Source organism: Homalodisca vitripennis, chromosome 3, assembly GCF_021130785.1.
Source record: "Homalodisca vitripennis isolate AUS2020 chromosome 3, UT_GWSS_2.1, whole genome shotgun sequence".
NCBI classification, from domain to species: Eukaryota; Metazoa; Arthropoda; class Insecta; order Hemiptera; family Cicadellidae; genus Homalodisca; species Homalodisca vitripennis.
This window is the reverse complement of record NC_060209.1, coordinates 110257908-110283745: the sequence shown is the minus strand read 5'-3', so window position 1 is coordinate 110283745 and position 25838 is coordinate 110257908. Positions and strand designations below refer to the sequence as shown.

At 32.8% G+C, this 25838-nt stretch overlaps 1 protein-coding gene across 3 annotated transcripts in view; it reads left to right on the top strand.

Moving 5' to 3' along the window:
- LOC124357291 overlaps window positions 1-25838 on the top strand; it is a 73685-nt gene that overhangs the window by 31588 nt on the left and 16259 nt on the right. For all 3 annotated transcript variants that reach the window (XM_046808949.1, XM_046808947.1, XM_046808948.1), the window contains exons 3-7: window positions 4189-4300; window positions 10639-10724; window positions 12019-12288; window positions 18238-18457; window positions 21575-21774. In XM_046808949.1, coding sequence (XP_046664905.1) covers window positions 4189-4300; window positions 10639-10724; window positions 12019-12288; window positions 18238-18457; window positions 21575-21774 — 888 coding nt within the window. The remainder of the gene's footprint in view (window positions 1-4188; window positions 4301-10638; window positions 10725-12018; window positions 12289-18237; window positions 18458-21574; window positions 21775-25838) is intronic.

Here is a 25838-nt window from a genome sequence, read left to right as displayed (position 1 = left end):
GAGGTCATGGCAATAGATTCATGTTCTAGAAGACTCACACAGTTGGGGACAAAAGGATTATCATACCTAATACTCTCTGATAGTCAGGCTGCACTGAAGGCACTGGATACCTGTTCGATTGATTCGAAAGCGGTCTGGGAATGCAGGAATGCTCTAGCAGAGCTAGCAACAAATAACAGAGTAACACTCGGATGGGTGCCGGGTCATGAAGGAATTCATGGGAACGAAAAAGCGGACATCCTCGCCAAAAAGGGAGCAGAATCCACATTGGTGGGGCCTGAGCCAGGTTGTGGAATATCCTTCTCCAGCATTAAAGCTCTGGTTAAAGATTGGGAAAAGAGGACAAGATACAAGAATTGGAGCAGAGCCTCGGGTTTAAGAATATCCAAAATGTTTATCTCTCCTTATGCAAAAGGATGGACAGCTCTCCTAGACCAGAATAAGGAGGATATAAGACTGATATTAGGAATGTTGACAGGACATGGCCCTCTGAGGAAGCACCTTTTGAAGGTAGGCCTTAGTCGGAGCAGCGAATGTAGACTCTGTGGAGAAGAGGAGGAGTCAGCAGAGCACATTTGGTTGGATTGTCCTGCCATCGTAGAGACTAGGAAAAGATACTTGGGAGCATATCTCCTCAGCCCCAAGGACATCAGAGAACAGGAGCCCTTAAATCTGATTGGTTTTTGCAAAAGCCTCGGTTTTTGAGGGCACAAATAAAAGTAAGGGAGGCGCAAAGGTCCTTTTAGGACTAAGTGCGGGGACAAAGTGTCCTCTTCCCTCAGAAGGGAAAACAAAAAAAAAAAAAACAAAAAACAAAATATTGTGGAAGTTTAGTCATCCTGACTATAAAAGTAATATAAAGAAGGACGTCATATGGAAGAAAATAGGAGTTTCGCTGAATAAATCAGGTAAGTTGTCATATAATTATATATTTTACATTGTAAATTAATGTGCTTGCTACTATAACTAAAACATCCTTGAGGGCCACATAAGTTCGTCACTTTGTAGTTTTCTTGTGTTTTTGCCATTCTTGTACGTGTTTTTTGTAATACATACTGATGAAATACTCCATGAACATACTCCTCACTTTAAAACCTTCAGATTTGGCAAATCCGCCGGTTCCAGCCAATAGTATCATGTTTTTTGTTGGGACCTCATCCACAACGACATGTGTAGGAGTTTGGGGGTTGTTACCAATGAACTTGTTCCTTAAAATGTTGTGGAGGCAACAACACACAAATATTACCAAATCTACTATCTCAGGTTTCAAATTAATTGGTGTAAAGAAGATTTTAAACACAACACACATGATTCCAAATGCAATTTCCGTTACTCTTCAGGCTCTGCACAGGGCGTAATTGTAGTTCCTCTTGGGACTACTCAGAATTGTAGCATGTTTCTGGGTGAAAGAAATCATCACATGTTTATCCAGTCTGAATGCTTCATCACCGACAACAACATGAGGAAGCTTGATGTCTGATGCTGGCAAATTTTTAGGTGGAGGGAAATATTCCCCGTTTGACACCTTAGATCCCATTACTGACTTTTGGAAGATTCCTGCAACTCCTTCCTTTCCATAGGATCCAACATCAATGAGAAGAAATTTGCAGTTAGCATCAGCCATAGTAAATAGAACGATTGAGAAAAATCATTTAAAATTATGAAAAAGACTTCCAGACTTGTCAGGAGATAAAATTCGGAAATTTTTACCATCGATACCTGCTACACAGCAATTTCATTTTACGTGAAGTCATGTTACGCACAACCGTGTGTATTCTACAAAGTCTAGGAAACCATTGGACGGCGGCTGCGTTTCCGGCCGAGGTACAAGACGCAGCGAATCTAAGGCGCAGCGCATCTATTACGGGTCTAGAAAACCACAGCCTTAGGGGGATAATGGGGATGGTATTGTGGTGCTTAAAGGTTGTAATAAATGGTAGGTGTCAGCTGCTTAATATATGAAGCAGTTCAGTGACTACTGGTAGAGAAAGATTGGAGTTGAATCGAACATTTTGAATCTGTTTCTTTCAAATCCGTGGATCCCAGAAAGAGGGTTTCAAGGTAAGCCTGTTAATTTTCCTATGTAAAAAGTTAAATCTTAATTAATATGTTGGTTGAGTTTGAAATATTCCTTCATTTTTTGTTAATTTCTTTAGATTTTACAATCAGTTTCTTGTAGTAAGTACTTATCATGATGTTATTGATGTTTTGGCTACTCTCTTGAATCCACCACTGTATTAGAACTAACTTTTGGATGTAAAAACTGTGTTGTTACACATACTTTTTTTATGCTGAACGTGTTGCTGTAAATTGATTTGTTTCCAATTCTCAGAATATTAAGAATTTTTTTAAATCACAATTATAAAATATTTAAAAATTTGTGGTTTTACAAAAATTTTAAGTTTTATTCTATAATAATTCTGTAAATAAAAATATAAATTTTTTATGTTTTATCTAGATTTTTTATTCAACTTTACAATAACATTAGTTTCCAGATAATAATAACGCACACTTTATATAATAAAGGATAAATATTCGTTTTAACGAGGAATTATGAAAAATAATGTTAAAGAAGACTTAAGGGCGGGCTGTAGAGAAACGACCTTGAGCTTTACCCCATAAGAATAATGTTAAACTTCAAACACTTTTCTGGCTTTATTTTTGTTCATAGAACTATGGAAATGAGAGGTACTTCTCAGTGAGATGGATTAAGTCCCTAATTAGTCACAAATTTATTGCTAGATTAACCATGGAATGCTCAGTGAAGTAATTTCAGGGTTAAGAAAAATAGGCTTACAGTCCAAGTAACACTAACTTTGCCGAAGTGTTTAGTCATCAGTTATCATCATCACCCAGAAAGGAAAGATATACTTACTTATCTATAGAGTAAGCCCTTCCACCTACATCTGCGTGTTCCAGACACACCGGGAGCAGTGTCAGACAAAATTACCAAATGAGCAACCGCCTAAAGCTGTCTACTCGGGTCTGACTCTGTTAAAGTAGTGTTAGAGGAAATAACTAAGTTAACAACAAAGTCCACGATCGTCTTATCCTCTGGAGACTCGACCAAAACATTGTCAGAAGAAGTAACTTAATTAATGACTAAGTCAAAGAAACAACTTTCCTAGATCCTCCCGTATCAAAACTACAATAAAAGCAAACTAAAAGCTTATTTAAAATACATAAACTATAAATAAAGTAGCTACTCCCCCTTAAAATGAATCAATGCTATATAACAACTGATATTTAAACTTTAACTTTTACTCACTCTAGCAATTTTGACTAGCTGACACTGAAGTGAGAGAGACTCTTGTCCAGAGTATGCCCTGATGAGAATGTAATTTTGTTATGTTTGATTGACGAAAGCTAAGGCAAAAAATACTTTAAGAAAACCATTGTTATTCTAAGAAACTATGCATACTATGCATTTTCACACAAGTACAGAATAATCATGCAAATACCTTCAAAATAAATGTTTTGGAAATAAAAAAATACTACAATGCAGCACCCTTTGCAAATTAACATAAAAGTTTGGTATAAAAGTTGTTTACCTGGAAAGTATCTTGAATATAATTATAATAATCTGAAAGGATATATTTTATTATTTCATTTGATATTATAAACTAAAAATACAGAAGTAAGGGAATAATGTAATTGATTGAAGTGGGTCAATGTATTGGCATGATCCTGATATTGCAGTGCTGAGATTTTGGCTCTCAGCTGTTTTGGAAACATAATTCCAGAGCAAATGTATCAGCCCATGGCCTTCAATGAGTTAAACTATTTACATTTTTAAGGCACGGTAATGATTCTCTGTGATTTGGATTTAAAAGAGTAATTCAATTAATATAATCAGTAAAATATTTTGCTAAAAGAATAACCTTAAAAGTTATCAGTTTGTATTTCTTTGATGTTGAGCTTGTTTGGTTTTTCACCTCACAGAGATATATAATAGATGTATTGAATTACGTTGTTGGAGGTGAAATCAAACAAAAATATTGTCTAATAGTTTTGTTGTTACAAAATACGAGTAGTTTCTCTTACCCCAGACTCCCTGGAAGGCCACAGAGATCATACAATAATCTAGTAAAGGGTAAATAGTATTTTATCAATAATATTCCATCATTTAATTAATTTGTTATAGCATATTGCAATGTTGAATTAAATACTTTAATTTTTTTAACCCAGGACTACCCAAAGGCACTGAACAAAAAGATGTTTTTGAAGCCTTCAAGCGCTTTGGATTTATCACAAAATGTGTTCTTGACAGAGGTGGTAGCAAGATCTTATTCAAAAACTGGTAAGATAATTTTAAATAATTTAAAGAAAGATAGGTTTCTTAAGGTTTTAATAAGAAATTTGTTTTTAATTTTTAAGTGATAGTATTTATTTAAATATATTGATCTTGAGAAATAAAAGAACAAAACTTACCTTACCCACTACCTAACTGTCGCGCATGTACTCCAACCCAAACTACCCTAATACTAACTGCCTTACCTTGACGCCTCATTAACTCTCTGAACAGCTCTATACTCTATATCAACTAAAAACAAAGTACAAGGAAAAATTGTATTATATACATGTTAAAGTGACACTAAAATACTATTTTTTAACATAGACAGTCATTTAAATACGTATCTTAGCGGTAAACTAGTTTTAAAATTCCAGCGTTATAAAATTTTGCTGCCTGAGACTTCAAACCAGGTAGTCACACTCTTCCGTAATTCCACATCATCGACAAAACGCTGCATCGCAAGTCAGGTCTTCATGCCTGGAAACAGGCGGTAGTCACTGGGTGTAAGGTCTGGAATGTAAAGCGAATGAGGAAACACCTCCCATTTAAAAGAATCTAGAACTTCTCGAGTCTGATTTGCCCAGCGACCAAAGAAGAACATAGACTGGAAATCCCTATACCCAATACATTACGGCAGTTGAAGCCAACCCACACCCACTCTGGTGACAAACCAGCCGGGCACCAGCTCGCGGCGAGTATACATTTTAATTCGCCGCATTTCATTAACACCGTTGGATTAAACAGTTAGAATTTTATCCCAAGCCACCTTGCCGTGCCGTGGTTGGGCACTTCTCAATCTCTGTAGTATTTCATAATAATTTTTTTAGTTTACAATAGGCTTCATTCCAGCCTTTAAACCATTCCATCTGAATTTTCACCTTTTAATGTGTTATTTTTGACCTGGTATAATTTTGTAAACTTAAACTATATAACGGAAATCCTATTTTTAAGGTTTTATAAGGTTATAAAAATACAAGAAAATATTTTGATTGTGAGCATTTATAGATCTCCAAATGGAGATATTAACAAATTTTTTAACTGTTTTGAGCATGCTGTCAAAAGGTTACTAATTAATAACCAGAGGGTACTCATAGCTGGGGATTTTAATATTGAAATGGGTAATAGTGATAATGGTAATTTGGATTTTTCTAAATTTAGTAACATTCTCAGATCATTTAATCTTTTTATTACAAATAATCAACCTACACGTTTTAATTCCTGCATTGACAATATTATTGTTAATTTTAATAAAAAGCTATTTACTACTACACTTGGTGAACATTGTCTTGCAGACCATGTACCCCTTTTTTTTAAAAATGTTTTCCACAAAGCACTTACAGAACAATCAAAACATGTTGCAAGCTAGTAATGGTTTTATTAGAAGGCACAGTGATGAAAGTCTGGATCAGTTTATTTATTATTTAAAGAAAGAAAATTGGGACATGATAGATGATTTTAAACAAAATAAAATTGACATTAAAACACTTTTTAATAGTTTTTTTTTTAAAAAATTTGTTGACTTATGGCACTATTGCTCACCCTTAGTAAAAACCTCAAATAAATCACGGTCTAATAACACTAAACTTGTCAAGTGGTATACACCGGAACTAGCCAAAACAAGAAATGAAATGCTTGCATTATTCACAATTTATAAAAGTTTGAATTTAAGGGGGTCAGAGCAAACTCAGGCAGCTTATAATGTATATATTCAACATAAAAAAAGGTATAGGAATGAATTAACACTAGCAAAAAAAGTTGCAGTTGAGCAGTATATTAGTAAAGCTCCTAACCAATGCAGGGCTGCTTGGAAGGTGATTAGTAATGAACACTCACCTACACACAGTCAAGATGTAAATTTGGATCCTGAGGAATTCAACCAGTATTTCATAAACTCAATTAAAGAGCTTAGTGAAGGAATTCCCCCCAGTCACCATAGTCCTGATTACTTTCTGGGAGAACGAATGATTGATCAAAATTCATTTGTTTGGCTAACAGTTACAGCCGAGGATGTTATAAAGGCTGTGTCAAAATTCTCAAATTCAAAAGCTATGGACTATTATTGGTTGTCGAATTTCATTATTAAAAGTACTATTGAATTTATAAGTGAACCCCTAGCGATAATTTTAAATAACTGCATGAATGAGGGTTTTTTTTCACCTTTACTAAAGGTGTCAAAAGTTACTCCAGTGTTTAAGAAAGGTGACAAAAATTGTGTACATAACTATCGTCCAATCTCAATTGTCCCTATATTTTCTAAAATTTTTGAATAAATTATGTACAACCAGCTGAATGGCTATTTTGAGTTTCATAATTTAATTTCAAATAGTCAATATGGCTTCCGCCAGGGAAGATCTACAACTTCGGCTGTATTAAACATAATTGATCATACCCTAGAGGCTTTTGAAAAAAAGGATTCCTCTTCATTAGTTTTATGTGACCTCAGTAAAGCATTTGACAGTGTCCTTGTTGATGTTCTTCTTGATAAGCTTGCATTTTACGGTGTTAGTGATTGTGCTTTAAGACTTATTAAGTCATATCTTTCCAATAGATTGCAATATGTATGTGTCAGGAATAAATGCTCTCAAATGAAAACCGTGGAAACTGGTGTTCCACAACGAGCTCCTCACGTGTGAGATTTAATGGGGTGATCAACCGAGGCGGAGAGAAAGAGTGGGGACAGAGCCGAGCAGTACCGATAAATCCCGAAAATTCCTGACAAACTCTGTACATGCGGCTAATAGCGACCTCAGTTCGGAACGGTTCTGATTTCTATTATCTTACGAATTAATGAGTCGTTTTATATCCGAATTAATGAGTCGTTTTATATCCGAACATATCTGCAAAACATAGAAATTATATCGAATTAATTATATTAATATAGAACTTTCTTTATAACTCCAAAGACACTTTACACGAACATATCTGCAAAACATAGAAATTATATCGAATTAATTATATTAATATTGAACTTTCTTTATAACTCCAAAGACACTTTACAAAATGTGAGATGGTGCACAACGAATAAAATATCATAATCTTTTTGTGCTATTGGAATATATTCAAATTAATAGGGCAAAAGCAACATGTGGAGTCCTTAATTGGTAGTAAATAAATTAATAATTACACTACAAAATCTGTAATAAGAGTTATGTAATAGCTGTAATAAACTAAGGGTATTAAAAAAGATTAAAAAAGAAACTTGCGAGTAAATATTCAACCAAAAACATAATAATAGAAATATGACAAAACCAATGACAACTACCTGACTTAAATACCTAACATAGCACGTGACATCATTAATAAATACAAAATTTTGCTAATTATATTATATTACTGTAACTGACAAATTCAGTTTAAGATCATATATGAGTATATTTTTGGTTTACAATTTTAAACATTTATATTTATGTAAGAAATATTACACTTATATTACAGAAATTTTATGTAATACGGATGATGAAAATAATTTAGTCCTACTGATCTCTAATGCTACGAATATAAAGATTTATGATACAATTACAATTACACAAATTTATATAATTTATTGAAGTCTTACATTGTTACTTAGAAGGCTTAATTAAGTCCAGGCAAATTTCTAACTTTTCCTAGATTAACAAATTTAGAAGTAAGTAAAAAGAATACGAGTAAAGAAACTCTAAAACAATTAATTGTGGTTAGAAAAAATGTCACTATCACATTTAGGTTATTTTTTGTTTAAAGGTTATTTTTGACGATGGAAGGATTGTGAAGGAAACAGGATTTTTCCGGACATTTGCCATCGTTCAGTGAAACAAGAAAACAGTAACACTACGTTTCATTTAGGTTATGTTTATGTTTATACTGATGGATCCAAAACTGACACGAGCTCCTCACACGGGCTATCTGTAGTTGGCAGGAGGGGCCCCTCCATCCCCACTCTTTCTCTCCGCCTCGGTTGATCACCCCATTAAATCTCACACGTGAGGAGCTCGTGTGTTCCACAGGGTTCTATTCTTGGGCCTTTTTTCTTTATTGTTTATATTAATGATCTTCCTAAAAACCTCAATACTCATTCAGTGATTTACGCTGATGATACCACCTTACTTTCTAGTCATCATAATTTAGACTGTTTGGCACAAATTACCCAACAATCTGAGAAAAGGGCTTATGAATGGTTTGCAGCAAATAAGCTAGCATGCAATTTGGATAAAACACAGTGTATTACTTTAAGCCTCAAACAGGAAATCAATTTGGTATCGGTCAAGCTCCTAGGAATTAATGTAGACTCAAAATTAAACTGGTCAACTCATATAGATACTGTCTGTAACAAAATCTCTAGAGTAAATTACTTACTTTGGAAACTCAAAAGTTTTGTTAGTCCAGAGTATTTAAGATTGGCATATTTTGGGCTTTTTCAGTCGCACATATTGTATGGTCTACTTGTATGGGGTCATTCTTCACATGTCATTGACATTCTTGTGCTACAGAAAAAGGCTGTTCGTAATATTGGAGGAGCCAACCCACTTGAACACTGCAAACCTCTTTTTGTACAATTTCAAATTCCCACAATAGTAAATCTTTATATTTTTCAAGTTTTATTGTATACAAAATCTAATTTGAATCTTTTTCATACAAGACAGGAGATCCATCAATACAACACTAGGGGAAGGAATAAGATTGATATATTGCCTCACAGACTAGCTAAAACTAAAAGCTCGTTTAAATTAAATTTTATAAGTTTTTTTAATAAGCTGCCTGATGATGCGAGACTTGTTTCCTTTAAAATATTTAAAACAAAGTTATATGATTGGCTAGTCAAAAATCCTTTTTACAGCATTGAGGAATTCATGAATTGCCATATTAATGTTAGGTTTTAGTTTATAACTAACTATAATTACTTTTATTTATTGCTACTTTACTTAAATTTCATGTGAACTTTTTACAACACTTTTGTGTTAATGTAATTTTTAGCTCTAACAATGTATGTAATTTTAAAATGACTTGTCCTATTTCTGTAAACAGATCAATGGAATAAATGATTCTTATTCTTATTCTTATATAAAATTGTGTTGTATTGTATAAGAAGCAGATTTTGAAATAGTGTAGGTTGTGGCCTTTTATGAAATGGTACAGAGCTCGAGAAGGAGCCCATTGTGGAGAGGAAAATTCAGATGAAATGGCATGACTTAAGTTCTGATATTTACATACTGTTATATAGACCTCACTTACTTTCAGTATATTTTCCTTGGGATAGGTAGAGAAACTTACATTGAATAAGCATTGTAATATTGTTATGTAATTTTATATATATATATATATATATATATATATATATATATATATATAAAACCTTTATTGCACAACTGCAATAAAGGTGCAATAATAAAATAAGTGTCCTTTGTTGTTTTCACTGCTTGGACAGACTCAGGTCTTGTGCCATTCAAAACTGACTAAACCAAAGAAAAAAGCCACTAAGATAGATAGATAGATAGATATAGATAGATATCTTTATTGATCTTTAAACATTTACATGCAATGGATCTCGTCACAATATGATGCAATTACAACTTGCAAGTTAAAACAGATCAAGAATTACATTCAAATAAATATACATTACATATAAACAATGGTAATCAATCGTGCAGTAAATTCATAGTTAAATCACGGGCATAATACCGTTGAATCAAAGCGATAGCTAAAAGCAATAGTTAATAAGTTAAAAAGTGGTTTTTAATAATATTAAGTTAAAAAGTTAAGTAGACTAATAGCAATGTAAAAAACAAACAAAACGTGCAACCCAGTGCAAGAAATTAATTTAACTTAACATGTGGACGTAACATGGAAAAATGATACTTTTAAAATTGTAACAAAATGTAACCACTGGAGTTGCCCCAAAAAAGCAAACCATAAGCTATCGTGCTATGAAAAGATGCAAAATAAACCATTCTTAAGCTATCATTTGGTATGCATAGTTTAAGGTGTCTTAGAAGGTAAATCACTCTATGCAACTTTTTACACACATAGTCAACATGAGGATTCCAGGATAGCTTTGGATCAAGTATAATTCCCAAAAGCTTCACCGTTTGGCTACTGTCATTATTTCCATGGTTACTAAAAGAAAAATATTTTTTTTTTTTTTCTCTACATTCATCAAGAGTGGCAGAATATATTATTGTTTTCTCTACACAATAAGAGTGGCAGTAGTCCAAAACAGGGATGATGTGGTTGGCCAAAACTTCTGTACAGACAATGAATTGTGAACTGGGGTGTTTGTAAATTATTTTTAATTACAGTAACAAACTAGTTTTTAATTTTATGAAATATTTTAGTTGTTTCTTATAAATTGTAGTATGTCTTGTTTCCAGTGAAAGTGCCCAAAAAGCATTACAACTCAAGAAAATTTGGGTTAAAAAACTAGAAACTAGAGTTTCTATAAATCCCCTTAGTGCTGGTAAGTATTATTTATATGCATTTAAATGTTGTTTTTCTGATTACTAAGCACATTTGCAAATACTAATTGTTCAAGCTTTGTAAATATGTATTAAGCTTCAGGGGATACTGGTATTATTTTATCAGTATAATCCTCCATTTGGCAGCAAGTCATTTAACTTCTTGTTGGCAGACCATTTCTGAGCATTAAGTTAAGACATATTTTTTTAAATAACAGTAAAATATAAATCATATTTTTATATACTGATATTCAAACAAAAGTATTATGTGACACTGTAATTTGAAAATAATTTGTAAAGTATGTTGATAAATGATTTAAAAAGAAGTCATGCATGAAAAAGAAATATTTTTGAGAAATTAATATATTATATAGCCTATTGGATGCTAAATCTATGTAGCTCCTAAGAAACTCAAAGTTAGTTGTAATGGTTGTAAAAAAACTTGGATTACAACCCCAACCCGAAAAATACAAACAAAGGAAGAAACACTATTTGATACAAAACACTATGTTATTTACATACAAATAATTATTTAAACCGTCAAGGATGATATAAAACACATATAAACAACCTTATTAGGTATTATTCTAAAGTATAGTCAGTATTGGATCTATTAAGCATATACGGGGGAGCTAAATTGACAATTTGAAATGTATAAGGTTCCCCCCCCCAAAATGTGGTAAATTTAGCCTCCATGAAAAAATATATTTTATTAAATTTGTTTCTCTGATATCACAATTTTGAGAACTGATTATGCACAGGATTCCTTTTTAAATTAAATAGAAAAATCTGTTTTGCTGAACTGTTTATAGAAATTTTGATTGCAGTATAACAATTAGGTTTATAACCCTTTTACCGCCAAGATCCATACATATGTCTGGTTGAGAACTGCCAAGGGCCTGTGTAGTCTCAATCCAGGTTTGATCCATTGATTTTTTGACCATCTTTACTCTCCTTGCCTGTTATAAGGTCTATTGATTGATACTTTTCTTTGTTTTTCCAGTGTCTAGCATTATCGTTGTAAGTATAGAATATTCAAGACAAAATTGTTATAAATTCAGTAAAATGTAGGCCCACTAAAGAATTAGTTTTTAATAGCAGTTATTTTTAAAAGCTAATATTGTTTTACTTTGTTACATATTTTGTTAACATCAAATCATTATATAACATTATAAAAAATACATAATTTATGATAAGTTTAAGAAAACTACTAAAAATGGTTTAGTTTTTATGAATTTGTCTAATAAATATTACAACTAAACTGTATTATTATACCTAATAACGGTTTTGTTTTAGATAAAGTTCGCACAAGAAGACGTAACAAGGAACCAATTTGTTTAAAAACAGAAGTAAGGGAAGTTCTGCAGTCACCACATTCTGTTAAAACACATGTGAGAGCTCTACAAATTGACATGGACCGTCATAAGATGAATCGAGACTCCAAAAACCTATTGATAGAACGGGACATTAATGCTATTGTCCCAGGCAGCAAGGTACATTTCTTTGGTTCACAAGTGACGGGACTGGCTACACAAGAGAGTGATTTGGATGTCTACATTGACTTTGGTAATAATTTATTTTTTCTATAATGTTACTTAGGTTTAATTCAAGTAGTGTACACACAATTCTCCTGAAATGCCTAGAATTTAAGCTCTACAGTTGGATAGGTACCTATCTGCGTTTTTAAACATAAATCATGAGATAATTGAATTAACAGTCACAATGCATAATTTTGGATTCAAGAATTTAGGTCTTTTAGTGTTGAATTTCACTTTGGACTGTAGTGTAGAAGTGGACATAGACTTGTCAAGACTGGTAAATTTATGCATCTTTTACAGTATACTGTTATAGTAAAATAATGTAATAATGTATTTATTGTGGTCTCTGACTGTAAATTTCCATAAGCAGAACACCTTTATGGTCCCAAAACTTGATCCCGTTCTTAAAGGTTTTTTTTTAATTTTTTGGATTTGTTTGTTGAATTTGAATACATCCATTGATGGTGACTCTTGTATATCTGGGGAGATTAAACCCATCTCATCTCTGTCACAATTATATTTTAATACTCCATTAGCGTCATGGTTAAAAAACTATATTGCTGCTGTCGTTCGTTAAGGGTTGTGGTCATCAGACTAAATTTTTGGAACTTATCTAACACTTATCTTGAAATTTAAGATATTTGGCAGACATTTCACTGATGATAACTCCACTTGGCATTAACTGTTCATTCATCAATTTGTTCAACGAGGTTGTTTATGTAAAAGACTTGTGTACTTGGCCTCTTTTGTCATGAACATCAACTTGTTCACCTTAAAATTTTTTGGGCCATTTACACACTATAACGTCACCTGTTTTTACCATCTTCTTGTGCCATTATTCATTGAATTTATGCTGCTTTTAACTCCTCAGCTTGAAAAATTGAATGACACTTCACACTTGTAACATAGTGGATATCACAAGATAATGGGGTCAAGCAATGTCAAATGTGGCTGCTGCTTAGGTGGCTGACTGCTGAGGGATACTGTCCTTGCAAGCGGCTCAGCTACTTATGCTGTGCTGGAAATTCACCTGTATGACCTGAAGCCCCTTCATCACTTCCTTGACCTTTGAGGTTTATGTTTCTTTCCTTTGCCAAGTCGGAAACCACTTTGAGCCGAGATCCAGGTTGTGCTGCTTCTTCCACTTATTATCACCATCTTTTCCTGTTAACTTTCTGTAAGGCTTTTGTTGTTGTTTTTTTGGTGGCAGCCTACGAAGTTTCTGGCTCTGCCACTACTGACTTTTTAGCTTTATGCTTGTTAGTGCCAGTCTGAAGAGAAAGCGGAGTTTCTTAACTTGTTTCACTCACCTTCTTGACAGTCTGTTTGGTAGACTTCTTTAGCTGTATAGAAGATTTTATATACTTCTTTCTTGAGGCATTGGATGGAGGCAAGGTCTGTACACATTAGAAGGTGTACAACAATTCCTTTGTCACTCATCTTCACCAGTCTCCATTCAGTCATCTCAAGGGAGGAGTTTTAGCTGTGATAAATTTGAGTATTTTTCTGTTGGATCAGAGCTGCTGCTTGGAGGGCATACACTAAGGATCTTTGACCTTGGTAAGTCCTTCTCTTCTACATTATTCAAGCTTGCCTCTTCCAATGGCTTTAGATTTCATATGATGAACAGTAGTCACCCTGCGGTGTCCTTATCCACACAGAATATACTTAGCTAACCAGGACAAAAAGCTATGGCGTTGAAATAAGTGGTCTCCCCTCTTTTCTCTGCAACTTGTTCGAGAATAGCCATCTCAATTTTATTCATCTGATCATTGGTCAGATTTTCTTCTGGGAAAGTCATCAGCATAATTCCCGCCTTAGTAATTTAAAGGGCTTCTTTGAAGTTGTCTTTAGATTTCCCTGTTTAGCCCACAGGTAAACGTTTGCTGATCTCTCCAGATTTTACTTTAGGCTGATTGCCTGTGGAGCTGTTTTCTGGCCAGGAAGCCAATTTGTAGCCCCCTCAGTAATTAGCCTGATTAGATTCGGGGGTGGTTTCTTCTGATCAAGGCCGCTTGGTCCTTCTATCTGGTGGCAGAACCTTTAATGCTTCCTTTCTGGCCTCTTCTTCTAGCAATCCCTTCTTTAGAAGCCACTTAAACCATTTTCTTGCTGCTTTGTTCAGTTTCAGTTCTTCTTTGCTCTTCAAATGAAACAAAGAGTTCCATAGGATTTTGTAAAGTGGCTTGTGGTTATTATCCAGATCTATTTCATTGCTTAAGCTAGTTAACAGCTCGTCTTCAGTGTTAGTGGTTTGAAGCTGTTCAGCTTTTAGTGTTGGGTCCACTGCGGGAAAGCCCCGGGTTCGATGGAGCAAGTTTACTTGAAACTGAAGAGACTTCAGTCTTGAGAGTCTGCATACTCACTCCAAATTCCACTTGGCCATGCAACCTCAATGTATGTTGTTCAACCTTGATTGAGGGAATAGGGATTTTGGATTGACATGCAAGTGAGATGTGACTAACTCTTGGTCTAACCCCAAGAGAACATATTAACAATGTTATAAGGCTTCTCATTACAGAAGTGTACAAACCAAACCTCTAATTTGCTAACAAAATTATTTTACATAGATTATTAATGCTATTCCTGCCCCAATACATAAAACTACCCACTTTAAAAAATCATTTTGTTATAATAACCAATATTTTTTCAATAAATTACCAATAGCATGGAACGAGATTCCAACATTAAATTCCTTCAAAAGAGTCATTACAGAATGCTGGAAAATGAAATATATACATATGATGATTTTAAACCAGATTCACCAGAAAATTAGAATTAGTATAAATATTGACTCCATGGATGAGCCATATTTAAAATTATTTTCAGAATTTAGTATAATTTTATTGTAAGATTAAATTATATTATGTTAGAATTTAGGTTTCTTATTTATTGCACAAAATTACATATTATAAAATTACAACAAATGTTTGTCTTTAATAGGATTTTTAAATAGTGTACTTTACAACATACGTTGCTATTTTTGACTATTCATGTTTTTAATTTATTAATGTTGTATGATTTATAAAAATTAGAAATGGAAGTAAACGATACGCCACCACTACATATTTCCTGATAGGGTGTGTAATAAACATCATACAAAACATTGGTGCACGTAGGTCTTAAGGGGGCGTACAGCAGAATTTACTATTAAAACCTAAATTTAAGACATTTTGTCACACTCTGTAAATCAAATCAAAATCTTTATTGTCTTTAGGCATATAGCAATCGACATGGTCATCATTTTATGTTACAAATCATAACTTGTCATAGTTAATGTTTATACTACGTAGGTAGGACTAACTAATGTAAATTGATAACATAAAACATCATTTTTGCTATACCTAATTCTTGAATTAAAATAACATTGATAAATATCAAATAAAATCTAAAAATAAATAAATAAACTAAAATAAATAGTCAATAAATAAAATAATTAAATCTTACATATGTAAAAAACTTACAAAACATTTATTTCTGAATGTGGCATGTTTAAAAATTCATCTATACTATAGAAGGGATGAGCAACCAGTCATCTATGTAACTTACATTTAAAGAGACTAAAAGATAAATCTTTGGTTGAGAGTGGTAACTTAATATATAGTCTAATACACACTATAGTATGGCTAGATCTAATTTTTTCCAATCTTGTGAAGGGTACATCAAGACAATTACCATGCCTTGTAAATTTTTCATGGATTTCATTCCTTATATTATATGATAAAATATCTTTATGAATATATAACAATAAATAAAATATATAGATATTAAAAACAGTTAAAATACATAAATTAATAAAAAGTGGTTTACAATTAGCCAGGTAGTTAGATTTGGTAATTATTCAAACGGCCTTCTTCTGTATCAAAAGGATATCGTTAAGGTTGCTGGAATTGTCCCAGAAAATCAAACCATAGCTAATTATTGACTGAAATAGACCATAGTAAACAGTAACAATATAATGTTTAGGAACACAACTCACAAGACGTCTTAATAGATAAAGCACACGAGATAGCCTAGTTGATATTTGTTCAATGTGTTTTACCCATGACAGCTTGCAATCAGTGTACACACCTAAAAACTTAACACAATTATCAAACTCAATATTAACTGCAACAGGTCTAAGACTAAACAGAACTGATTTAGTTTTGTCATTATTTAAAAGTAAGTTATTAGCTGAAAACCAATTTGAAGCTAGTTCTAAAGTATTATTGACTTGTAATTGTAAATCAATGAAGTTTTTATCAATAGAAAGAAAATTGGTGTCATCAGCATACATACAAGTTTTAGACTGTTGAATATTAATAGGTAAATCATTTATTAAGAACTATTAAGAACAAAAGAGGGCCCAATATAGACCCCTGTGGAACACCACATCTAAGCTCCCTAGCTGAAGACCACCGGCCATCAAGATAAACAGTTTGACTCCTCTTAGACAGATAAGATCTAAAAAATTCTTTTGCAGATCCACTGATGCCATACTGTTCCATCTTTTCAAGCAATAGGCTATGATCAACAGTCAAAAGCACGGCTTAGGTCAATACATATGTACATATGACTAATAATATTGAGTTTTTGGTGTCAAAATGCTCGGGGTACATAGGCTTTTATAAAAGGTATCACATTACCTATGTTCTCATTTCAAAAATTATTCTTTTGGGTTAGAAATGGGATTATCTGTTATCTGAAATGAATTAGGCAGCTTGTTTGTTGACTGCAAAACACAGAGCATAGGTACTGCTCCTTACTGTCAAAATTCTAAGGTTTTTAAAATGGTTGCTGTATGGTTGGTTAAAGTCTAAATTACTTAATACCATAATAGCTTTTTTCTGAGCTTTGAAAACGTTTTCTATAAATGGTGACACGCCCCAGAAAACAATACCTAAAATAAAATAGTAAATAATAAAATAATTAGATAGTCAAAATAACCAAATTAAACAGTTTTTTACCGTCCTAAGATCAATCAGATCTCCAATTTTTCTAATTGCATAATATGCTGAATTTAATTTTCCAATTTATTGATTGATGTGATTTTCCCATCTCAAATTGTCATCTAAAATAACACCAAGAAATTTCCAAGTGTTAGAGGAAGTTAATTTATATTTCATAGAATGTTATTTCTAATTGTTCAACATTATTTGTGATAAAATGGAAGTTATATATTGATGTTTTTGAGATATGTAATGAAAGTGTGTTGTTCTTAACTGGCTTAAGTTGAATTTGTGTATTATTTTTTGAGATAGGTAAAATCTGCTCTGTGACTTAATTAGACATGTAGTATCATATGCAAAAAAATTAATGTAGTTAAGATAATTAATATTCAAAATAGTGAGGCTGCTTGGGCAAGTCATTAATAAATATTTAAAACATTAATTTTTATGTATGAAATTGTCGTCTGGGTTGGACTTTAGAGGTTCCCTCGTCCTTCCCCATTGGTTACAGGAGTGATGGGGCCCAGAACTTGGGACCAGTATAGTTGGCTTAAACTTTTCTTTTCCCTAACTTCGCCTGTTATTAAAATAAGACATCCTTTATTTTTTTATCTTTCACTTGGCTTCAGAATAAATTGTAGTAAACATGTTTATGTTTTGTTATATAAACTTGTAATGGCGTCATATGCTCAGTGATGCAATATCGTAAAGATGATATTCATCGATAAAGAAATGATGTAGTTTTAAAGTCAACACTGGTGTAAGTTTATAAATGTTTTGAAAGAGGCTTATTTTGTTTATTGAATTATTATTCAAACGTATATGGTAATTTATGTATATATGAATGATAAACATAAAGATGATACTCATCGATAGGGAGATGATGTTGAAGTTTTAATGCCCTATAGTTGTAGAACATTAAATTTAGCAAATAGTTTTTAAAAGAAGATTTCCAATTCTTTTTAGCACTATGTGAATTAGAAACTTTATTATTCAAAGTTAACAACTTTTTAATTTAAATAAATTGTTAATATTTTCAATTTTTTCAGATAACCGCTCATTCTTTACTGACTTGCATCATGACGAACAAATAAACAGGTTGCACTTCCTACTGAAGCAGTTTACTCACCCCAAGTCACATTTTCGAGTGAAGGAAACTGTCTTTGATGCCAGAGTACCTATAATTCGAGTGATTCATAATAGAACAGATACACCTTGTGACATATCCTGCAGAAGTGGGCTCTCTGTTGAAAACTCCCAACTTATCAGGTTTAGTATATTATTTTTGTTGTAAAACTATGTGACTCAGAACTACTGATTGGAAAATAACCCTGAAGGATCTGTACAAGCTGTAAACTAATAAATTCAGAACATTACTATTATTAATCCTCTGCAAATGGATTCGGACTGATGTAATGGTCCTCTTAGCTCATGGAGCCACTCTTGGAGGTCAAAGTGTTCTTTGTGTCAGTTTGGAGGTTTATAACCACATCATCAACCTTAGCTCGCCGGGGCACGCATATTGGCCCTTGCTCTTTTCTCGCTCTGCTTGTCAGGCCATTGTGTTTAGTTGTAAAATTCTATCCATATCCAATTGTGGCTCGAAAGTGCTGCATTCTCTCAGCCAAATAAGGAACTAAATTTAAATTTACCTATTTGCAGCATATATCATAATAAATATAATTTAGAGTTGGTTTTTTATACTAAAATATCACAAATATTCTGCTACTTTATTTAGAGTCCCGTAACTCAATATTTTGAGTCATTGAGAAAATATGAAAATTGTTAATGTTAGCAAAACGCAGTAAATACCTTGGTACAAAAACAAGATATTAATGAGGGAATTTCTGTAACAAAAGACCAAACACTTTAGTTTTCATATAGGTATAGTTTTGCATGAAAATATGGTATTTTAGAGGAGTATATAATAACGTTTATATGATAAAATGCGTACAGAACTGTAAATTTAAATAACATTTTAAACCAAACCTAGGAATACTTGGATATCTGTATTTGTATTTTACTTACTTACTCTTACTTACTCCCATGGCCATGGATACCCTAGGTGGTATTTGGCCTCGCCAACCAGCTGCCTCCATCTCTCCCTGTCTTCACAATCCTCCTGACCCACTCTCAATTTCCGCAAGTCCTTCTCCACCTGGTCCTTCCAGCGATTTTTGGGTCTACCTCGAGGTCTTCTTCCATTTGTATTTGTATTATATAAATTGTTATTAACTGTACTAAGAATATATCTTTAATATTGTTACACTAGCAGATACTCAAGTTCCACATGCAATTTCCTGATGAATAACATGGACATATCCTTTTTTAAATGGCATATTAAATATTCCTGAGATATTACTGCTCACTGAAAGATATTCCAATTTTTACTTTGGTCAAAAAGTGTCTACTTCCGGCCATTATAACCTACTTTCGATTTAATCTACTTTTAGTACTGTAGTTGAGTATTCTTTGTTGTCCTGATGAAGAAAATAAACTTACGTAGGCTTGAAAAGCCTACTTCGGTCAAGAAACATCTATATGCATGTTGTAATCTAGTTCACTCCCCTCCAATACATGGATCGTGTAACAAGTTTACTCTATATTTTAATCAAGGCAACTTGCTCCATCTTCCTCTCCAACACATAGATTGTTAAAAGAATTTGTAAAACAAACATGAATCTCTCCTCTATCAGGTAATTTAGCTTTATAATATCAGTAAACCAATAATATACTTGTTTGTTTATATTTTACTGATTTTGAGAATTGGTGCAAAAATCCCTTGTGACACAAGTAGATACTAAAACACTGTTAATAGTTTACTATGCATATGTATATTCCTACCTAACACATGGCATTGAATTCTGGGGTGATGCAGTTGGAGTATACAAGCTTTTCATATTTCAAAAAAAGATATTCCATAAAATAAACCGTATTAAGTATGATGCATACTGCAAGACTAGTTTTAGAGACTTAAACCTGCTTACTTTTCCATCAATTTATAAATACCAGACACTCATTATGATCAAGAAAAATATAGCAAATTTCAATTCATTCTCAAATATACACAATTATTCCACCAGACAAAATAGTACTTTTCTGTATCCTTTTACTCAAAACATGAGCCCTTGAGAAATTGCCTGAGTATGGAGAAATTCGTTTGCATAACAATTTGCCCAATTATGCCAAATTAGAGAATTGTTTGGAGAGTTTGTTGAATAAAGTGAAGGGATATTTGCTGGAAAAGTGTTTCTACAGTATTAATGATTCTTAACTGAAAAGCAATAAGTTTTTAATAATTATTTAAATTGTGTGTCTTTGTTCATGTTGTGTTGTGGATTTTTTCTGTTTGCTATCTATTTTTATATTTAACCCTTAGTGCGCCGCCGCTCCCACGTGCTGTCGTTCACTAGACCGCCAGACGTTTGAGCACCGCACGGATCGAATACCGCCACGGCAAAATCACCCGTTTTTGCATGGTCACATATTAAATTACATAACTTTCGTAAATTTTGAGCTAGCCTTTTAGTTTTGGTTTTGTTTTTGAGGGGAAGATATGTGCTTTCAGTTGATGTAATAAATTACAGTTTTATTTTTTTACATTTGTTTAGTAGTATGTATGCCTGTCGTAATTAAAAAAAAAAAAAAACTTAAGTTTGAGGGTACAAAAACACACTGAATAAGTAACTTGGGCTCAAACAGTGTTTTTTAACCAAAAGTATTTGTTTTGAGCATATACTAAAAGTTACAAATATATTCCACAGAAATTGCATAAAATAATGTAATTTAAGTAAAATTCTGAAAAATTCAAAAATTCCGCTGTAGGATGAAGATACACTTGTTACTATAAAAACAAGTAAATATCAATATTTTATAGTTGAAATGAAGCAGAGCAATACAATTCAAAGTTGATATAAATATATTTTATATATATTATGTTTAAACTATAAGGACAAAGGCGTAAAGTTCACAGAGCCACTATAGTAGCCCCCGGCGCTCAAGATACTGCATACGGCGAGCCGGTCAAGGTACCGTACATCTCGAGCCACTATAATGGCTCACGGCGGTCAAAGGGTTAATACGTAGCGTTTAATATTTTATGTTTGAATCTTATTGTTATATGTTATTTATATTTTATTTATATTAATGCTTATGTTTAAATTTTATCCTATATATGTCTTATCTATGCAATTTATATTAAATTTAATTTAGGATACATATTTTTAACAAATTGACACATCATCTATCATAAGAGTAGTGGTACAGTAATTAAGTAATTAATTACTTACTGTACATGGTGGTATATGACAATTAAAAAAAAACAAAAATCCTGATTCAGAATAATTTTGCATTATTTACTTATGTAAAAATATGGTGTGCCCATAGGATGTTTCTGAATGCAGACAAAAGAGTGCAATGGTTGGTAGTGGTTGTCAAATGGTGGATGCGCCACAATGACCTGCTTGACCGTAACATCTTCACTTCTTACGCCTGTGTTTGGCTTGTCATTTTCTTCCTCATGCGCCATCAGGTTCTTTGTTCCGTCACAGATTTACAAAGAGGCTGTCCTAAGTACTCCATTGCACGTAAGTTTGGTATCTGGTAATTTTAATAATGGAACCATTTTTTCAATTTTGTCAAAGATGTATGTTTCTTGGCAAATGTTAAATGAGAACTGAAAATACACATCACTTTACAAAATGAATTGAATATACCCAGGGCCTTGTTTGCTGTTGAATGTTTATATAAGAATTTGCACAAATCTGCTTAATCTAATCTTACTTATTTTTTATTTCTCAATCTTATATTAAGACCTCAAAACCAACCCTTTTGAATAGAGTATATTATTGATTAAGAAATAGTATCTAATATGCCAATTTGAGTCCTTGGCTGTACTGTAACACCCTTGCCTCAGGCTTCTCAGGGATGGTAGTGGGTCTACTAGTTCAAGTCTCTTAGTAGTCTTAAAGAGATAAGGTAGAATAGGGCGCCAACTTTTTTAGAAAAGATCAATTACTATTTAACACAGACTTTTCATAATAATTTAAATTTCAAAACTAGTAATATCTTATAAATAAAAATGAATGGCGAAATGTGTTAGTAAGCGCTAATCTTGATAACGGCTGGACCAATTCGGTTTATTCTTTCTGTATAATGTCCATTGAAATCCGTGGAAGGTTTTTATGAAGAAAAAGTTAAGAAAAGTTACCTGGAATATTTTGGAATTGAGAAAATATTGTAGTTTTTTACGTTTCATAATTCAAATTAAACTGGCACTAAACAGCTGTTGACAGCTATAGTTCGACAAACATCTGTTTACATTTAAATTTTATCAATAAGAAGTAAACAGTGCTTGATCGGTAGTGTAATGCAGATAGTAAATAAAACATTAACCCTTTGAGTGCCACAGCGTCGCTAATTTTGACGGTACAAAAAGTGCATAAAGTGCCAGTGTCGCCAATTTTGACGTTTCGTATTTAGATAATATTTTATATAGTACAAGATTATTTTGGCCAAATAACCAGACAGCTGTATTCAATAGGTTCCAAATTATCAATAAATACGAGTTGTATGTTGTTTCTCTACTATTTTATCTGTGAAACGTATGTTGTTTGGGTACTTATCAAGAAGCCACTATTTTTGGACGAGTTTTCGTTATCGGGGACAAAACAAATTACAGTACCGGTATTGAAGTACAACTAACTTTATTTAACCTATTTTGGAATTTACAAGTTATTACGACAATCAATGGAATCAAAAACTATAAGAACGTTTTATTATTCGAAAATGTCAGGTCATTTGTGTATCTATTTGGAGCCAATTTGGAGATAGGAAGTATGACTCATCGAGTATTTTTCGATTCCTTATGGAAGAAGGAACGTATAATGAAGTTTATTTTGATCTCTGATAAGGAAAACTCGTCCAAAAATAGTGGGCTGTGATAATACCGAAGTACCAGTGCGATGATTCTTTCTTCCAGTCACGCTACGTAGCGGATGAGTACCCTGTTGCGTAACGGCCTTTCTTGTTGTTTATGTGCCAATAACCAAGCATTTGAGTAAATAAAAAAAAAAAAAGTAACTTATACAGTATTTTACTGTATTTCTTTACAAAAGTAATGTAGTGATTTGAGTTGTGTCCAAGCGAAAAACGTGAATTTTCAGTGTAAATATTATTAGGGTTATTATGTAGTAAATGTAAACTTTTATGTAAATATGTTAACAAGTATTTGTTTCTACATTTACTAATCATATTTATTTGTATTATATTGATGTTTTATTAGATTTATTGGGAAAACTACACCATTACTAAGTAATTTCTAAACTCTGGCAAATGAAGTGCAGTTTATAAAATGTCGGTACCGGGCAGCATTTTGTTAATACATACAATGCCATGTTTTTAAAATTCTAGAATAAGATATTACACATGGGTTTTATTTAGAATTATATGGCCTTTATCATGATATAAAGAAAAACATTCTTAAAAATACTGTATACACTCAAATTAGGTCGAAACTTAACTTTTTATACAATAGTAAAAAAGTTTTTATAAATACTGAAATTTTTTATATTTTTATAAATCAAATTTTATTTGTAACGATATGTATCATATTCTGCATTTAATAAGAAAAAGAACAACCACAAAATGATGGAAATCTGTTTGGTAGTTATTTTACAACAGCTTTTTTCCCAAACGCGTACAAATATGCGAAAAACAGCATGGCACTTTATGCATATGCCTTTGGAAAATACCTGTGGCACTCAAAGGGTTAATATATAAACTTTACTCCAGATTGCGCCAGTGACGGAATTAAAATCATCTAATGCTAACCTCAATGAACAAAGTTATGAATGTTTTCATGTAAGTTATTTTAAACTGGTGGGCTTCCTTGACAGTATGATATTACATTTTAACAATGGCTTATGGAAAAACAGAGAAATGAATACTAACATGCCTCAATGATTCATTCTTTCCCTGGCTACAGTCCAAAAAAAAAGTGTAACTCAAAACTTTAATAACGATTATTTTGGAATGTTGCATAACCTTAATAAGTATTTTCCTCTTATACCGAAAGTACTTAAGAAGTACGTAGGACTTAATAGGTCGTAATAGGCTTTTCAGTTCTACTTATGTGTGTATTTTCTTCATCAAGACAAAGCAAACTCAACTATGTCAACACGATTTTGACCAAAATAGATTTCCGAGAACTAGATAATTGAACATATATAGTATTTTGATTGAGGTAAACTGTGACATAGTAGGTAAGTGAATTTTAACGGTCTTAAGTAGGCACTTTTTAACCGAAGTAGGTATCTCGGTCCTACATAAGTATAAATATTTTTTCTTCGTCAGAACAACAAGGCAAACTCTACTATGGTACTGAAAATATCTTAGACCTGAAATATATGACAAGGACTGGAAATATACGCTTTTTGACCGAAGTAAGTTTTAGATACTGTGTGGTCGGAGATTTGTGTTTTCTTGATCGGGATGACAAGGTAGATTCACGTGCCAAAAATGATATAATAATTAAGTTAAACTCTGATACTTTTTATCATGAACTTAAATAATATCTACCTGATGTATGCCTACTTACGTTTTAAAATTTGTATAGGACTCCCATTATATTACATCATAATTGCTTTTACTAAGTAATATAAGTACTTCGGTTCTAAAGATTGCATGCAAAGCCGCGGGTAACAGCTAATAGAAATAAAAAAATCATTATAACTATACTTGCAAATTTACAGTATATAACATTTAAGTCACGGCAGTTGCAGTTTTACATATACTTAAACTGCAAATAATGCTCAATAATAATAAGAGTTCTAGATTTTATTTGAGTACAGTGGTTGTTTGATGGAGGTAACCTTCTTGGGGGAGGGGAGGGGTTGAATATCCCAAGTATATTCGCTAGGCTCACACGCTCAGAGGGACTGCAGCATTCTTAGTCACGGATCAGAATGGCAGGCACACAGCATAAAAATATGAGGAGCAGCCTCGTAAACTCACTCCCAAACTCCAACAGTTTCCCTAGTACAATAACAAGACTCCAATATTGTCATACATGACTATACTTTAAACACACACAATGTAAAAGTAAATACATTAATACTTTTACATAAAAAAATACAGTAAAATAGGGCTTTATAGTATCTGTGAATGTCATATCAGTATTCCAGTCCGCGCCTCCGCGGCCGACTGCGGCGTGCAGTGCGACCTGCCCTCCGAATGCAGAGACAAGCGGTGTGCTGAGATCAGGGACCTCGTGGCCAGCCTGAGGATCAAAAGAAATCTATCAGAATTATTTACAAATTGAATTTCAGAGAGTCGTGCAAAGATGCCTTCAGAGAGCTTGGATTGTTAATTTTACCCTGTCTCTATATTCTCGACGTCGTTCTATACTGTCGACTTAAATGCGAGTTGATCCAAGGCAGTGATGTCCACCAATACGAGACAAGAGGCAGGGACAACTTTCGGATTGTTCAACATAGAACGAGTGCATTTGAACACTTGCCGTCCCAAGTTGGTGTGAAACTAATAAACAAGCTGCCTGAGGGAATAAAACATCATGTTGAGTTGCTGGGATGAAAATTATTGAAAACTATTGAAAACAAGAATAAAATTAAACCCCCAGTTCTGTTAAGCA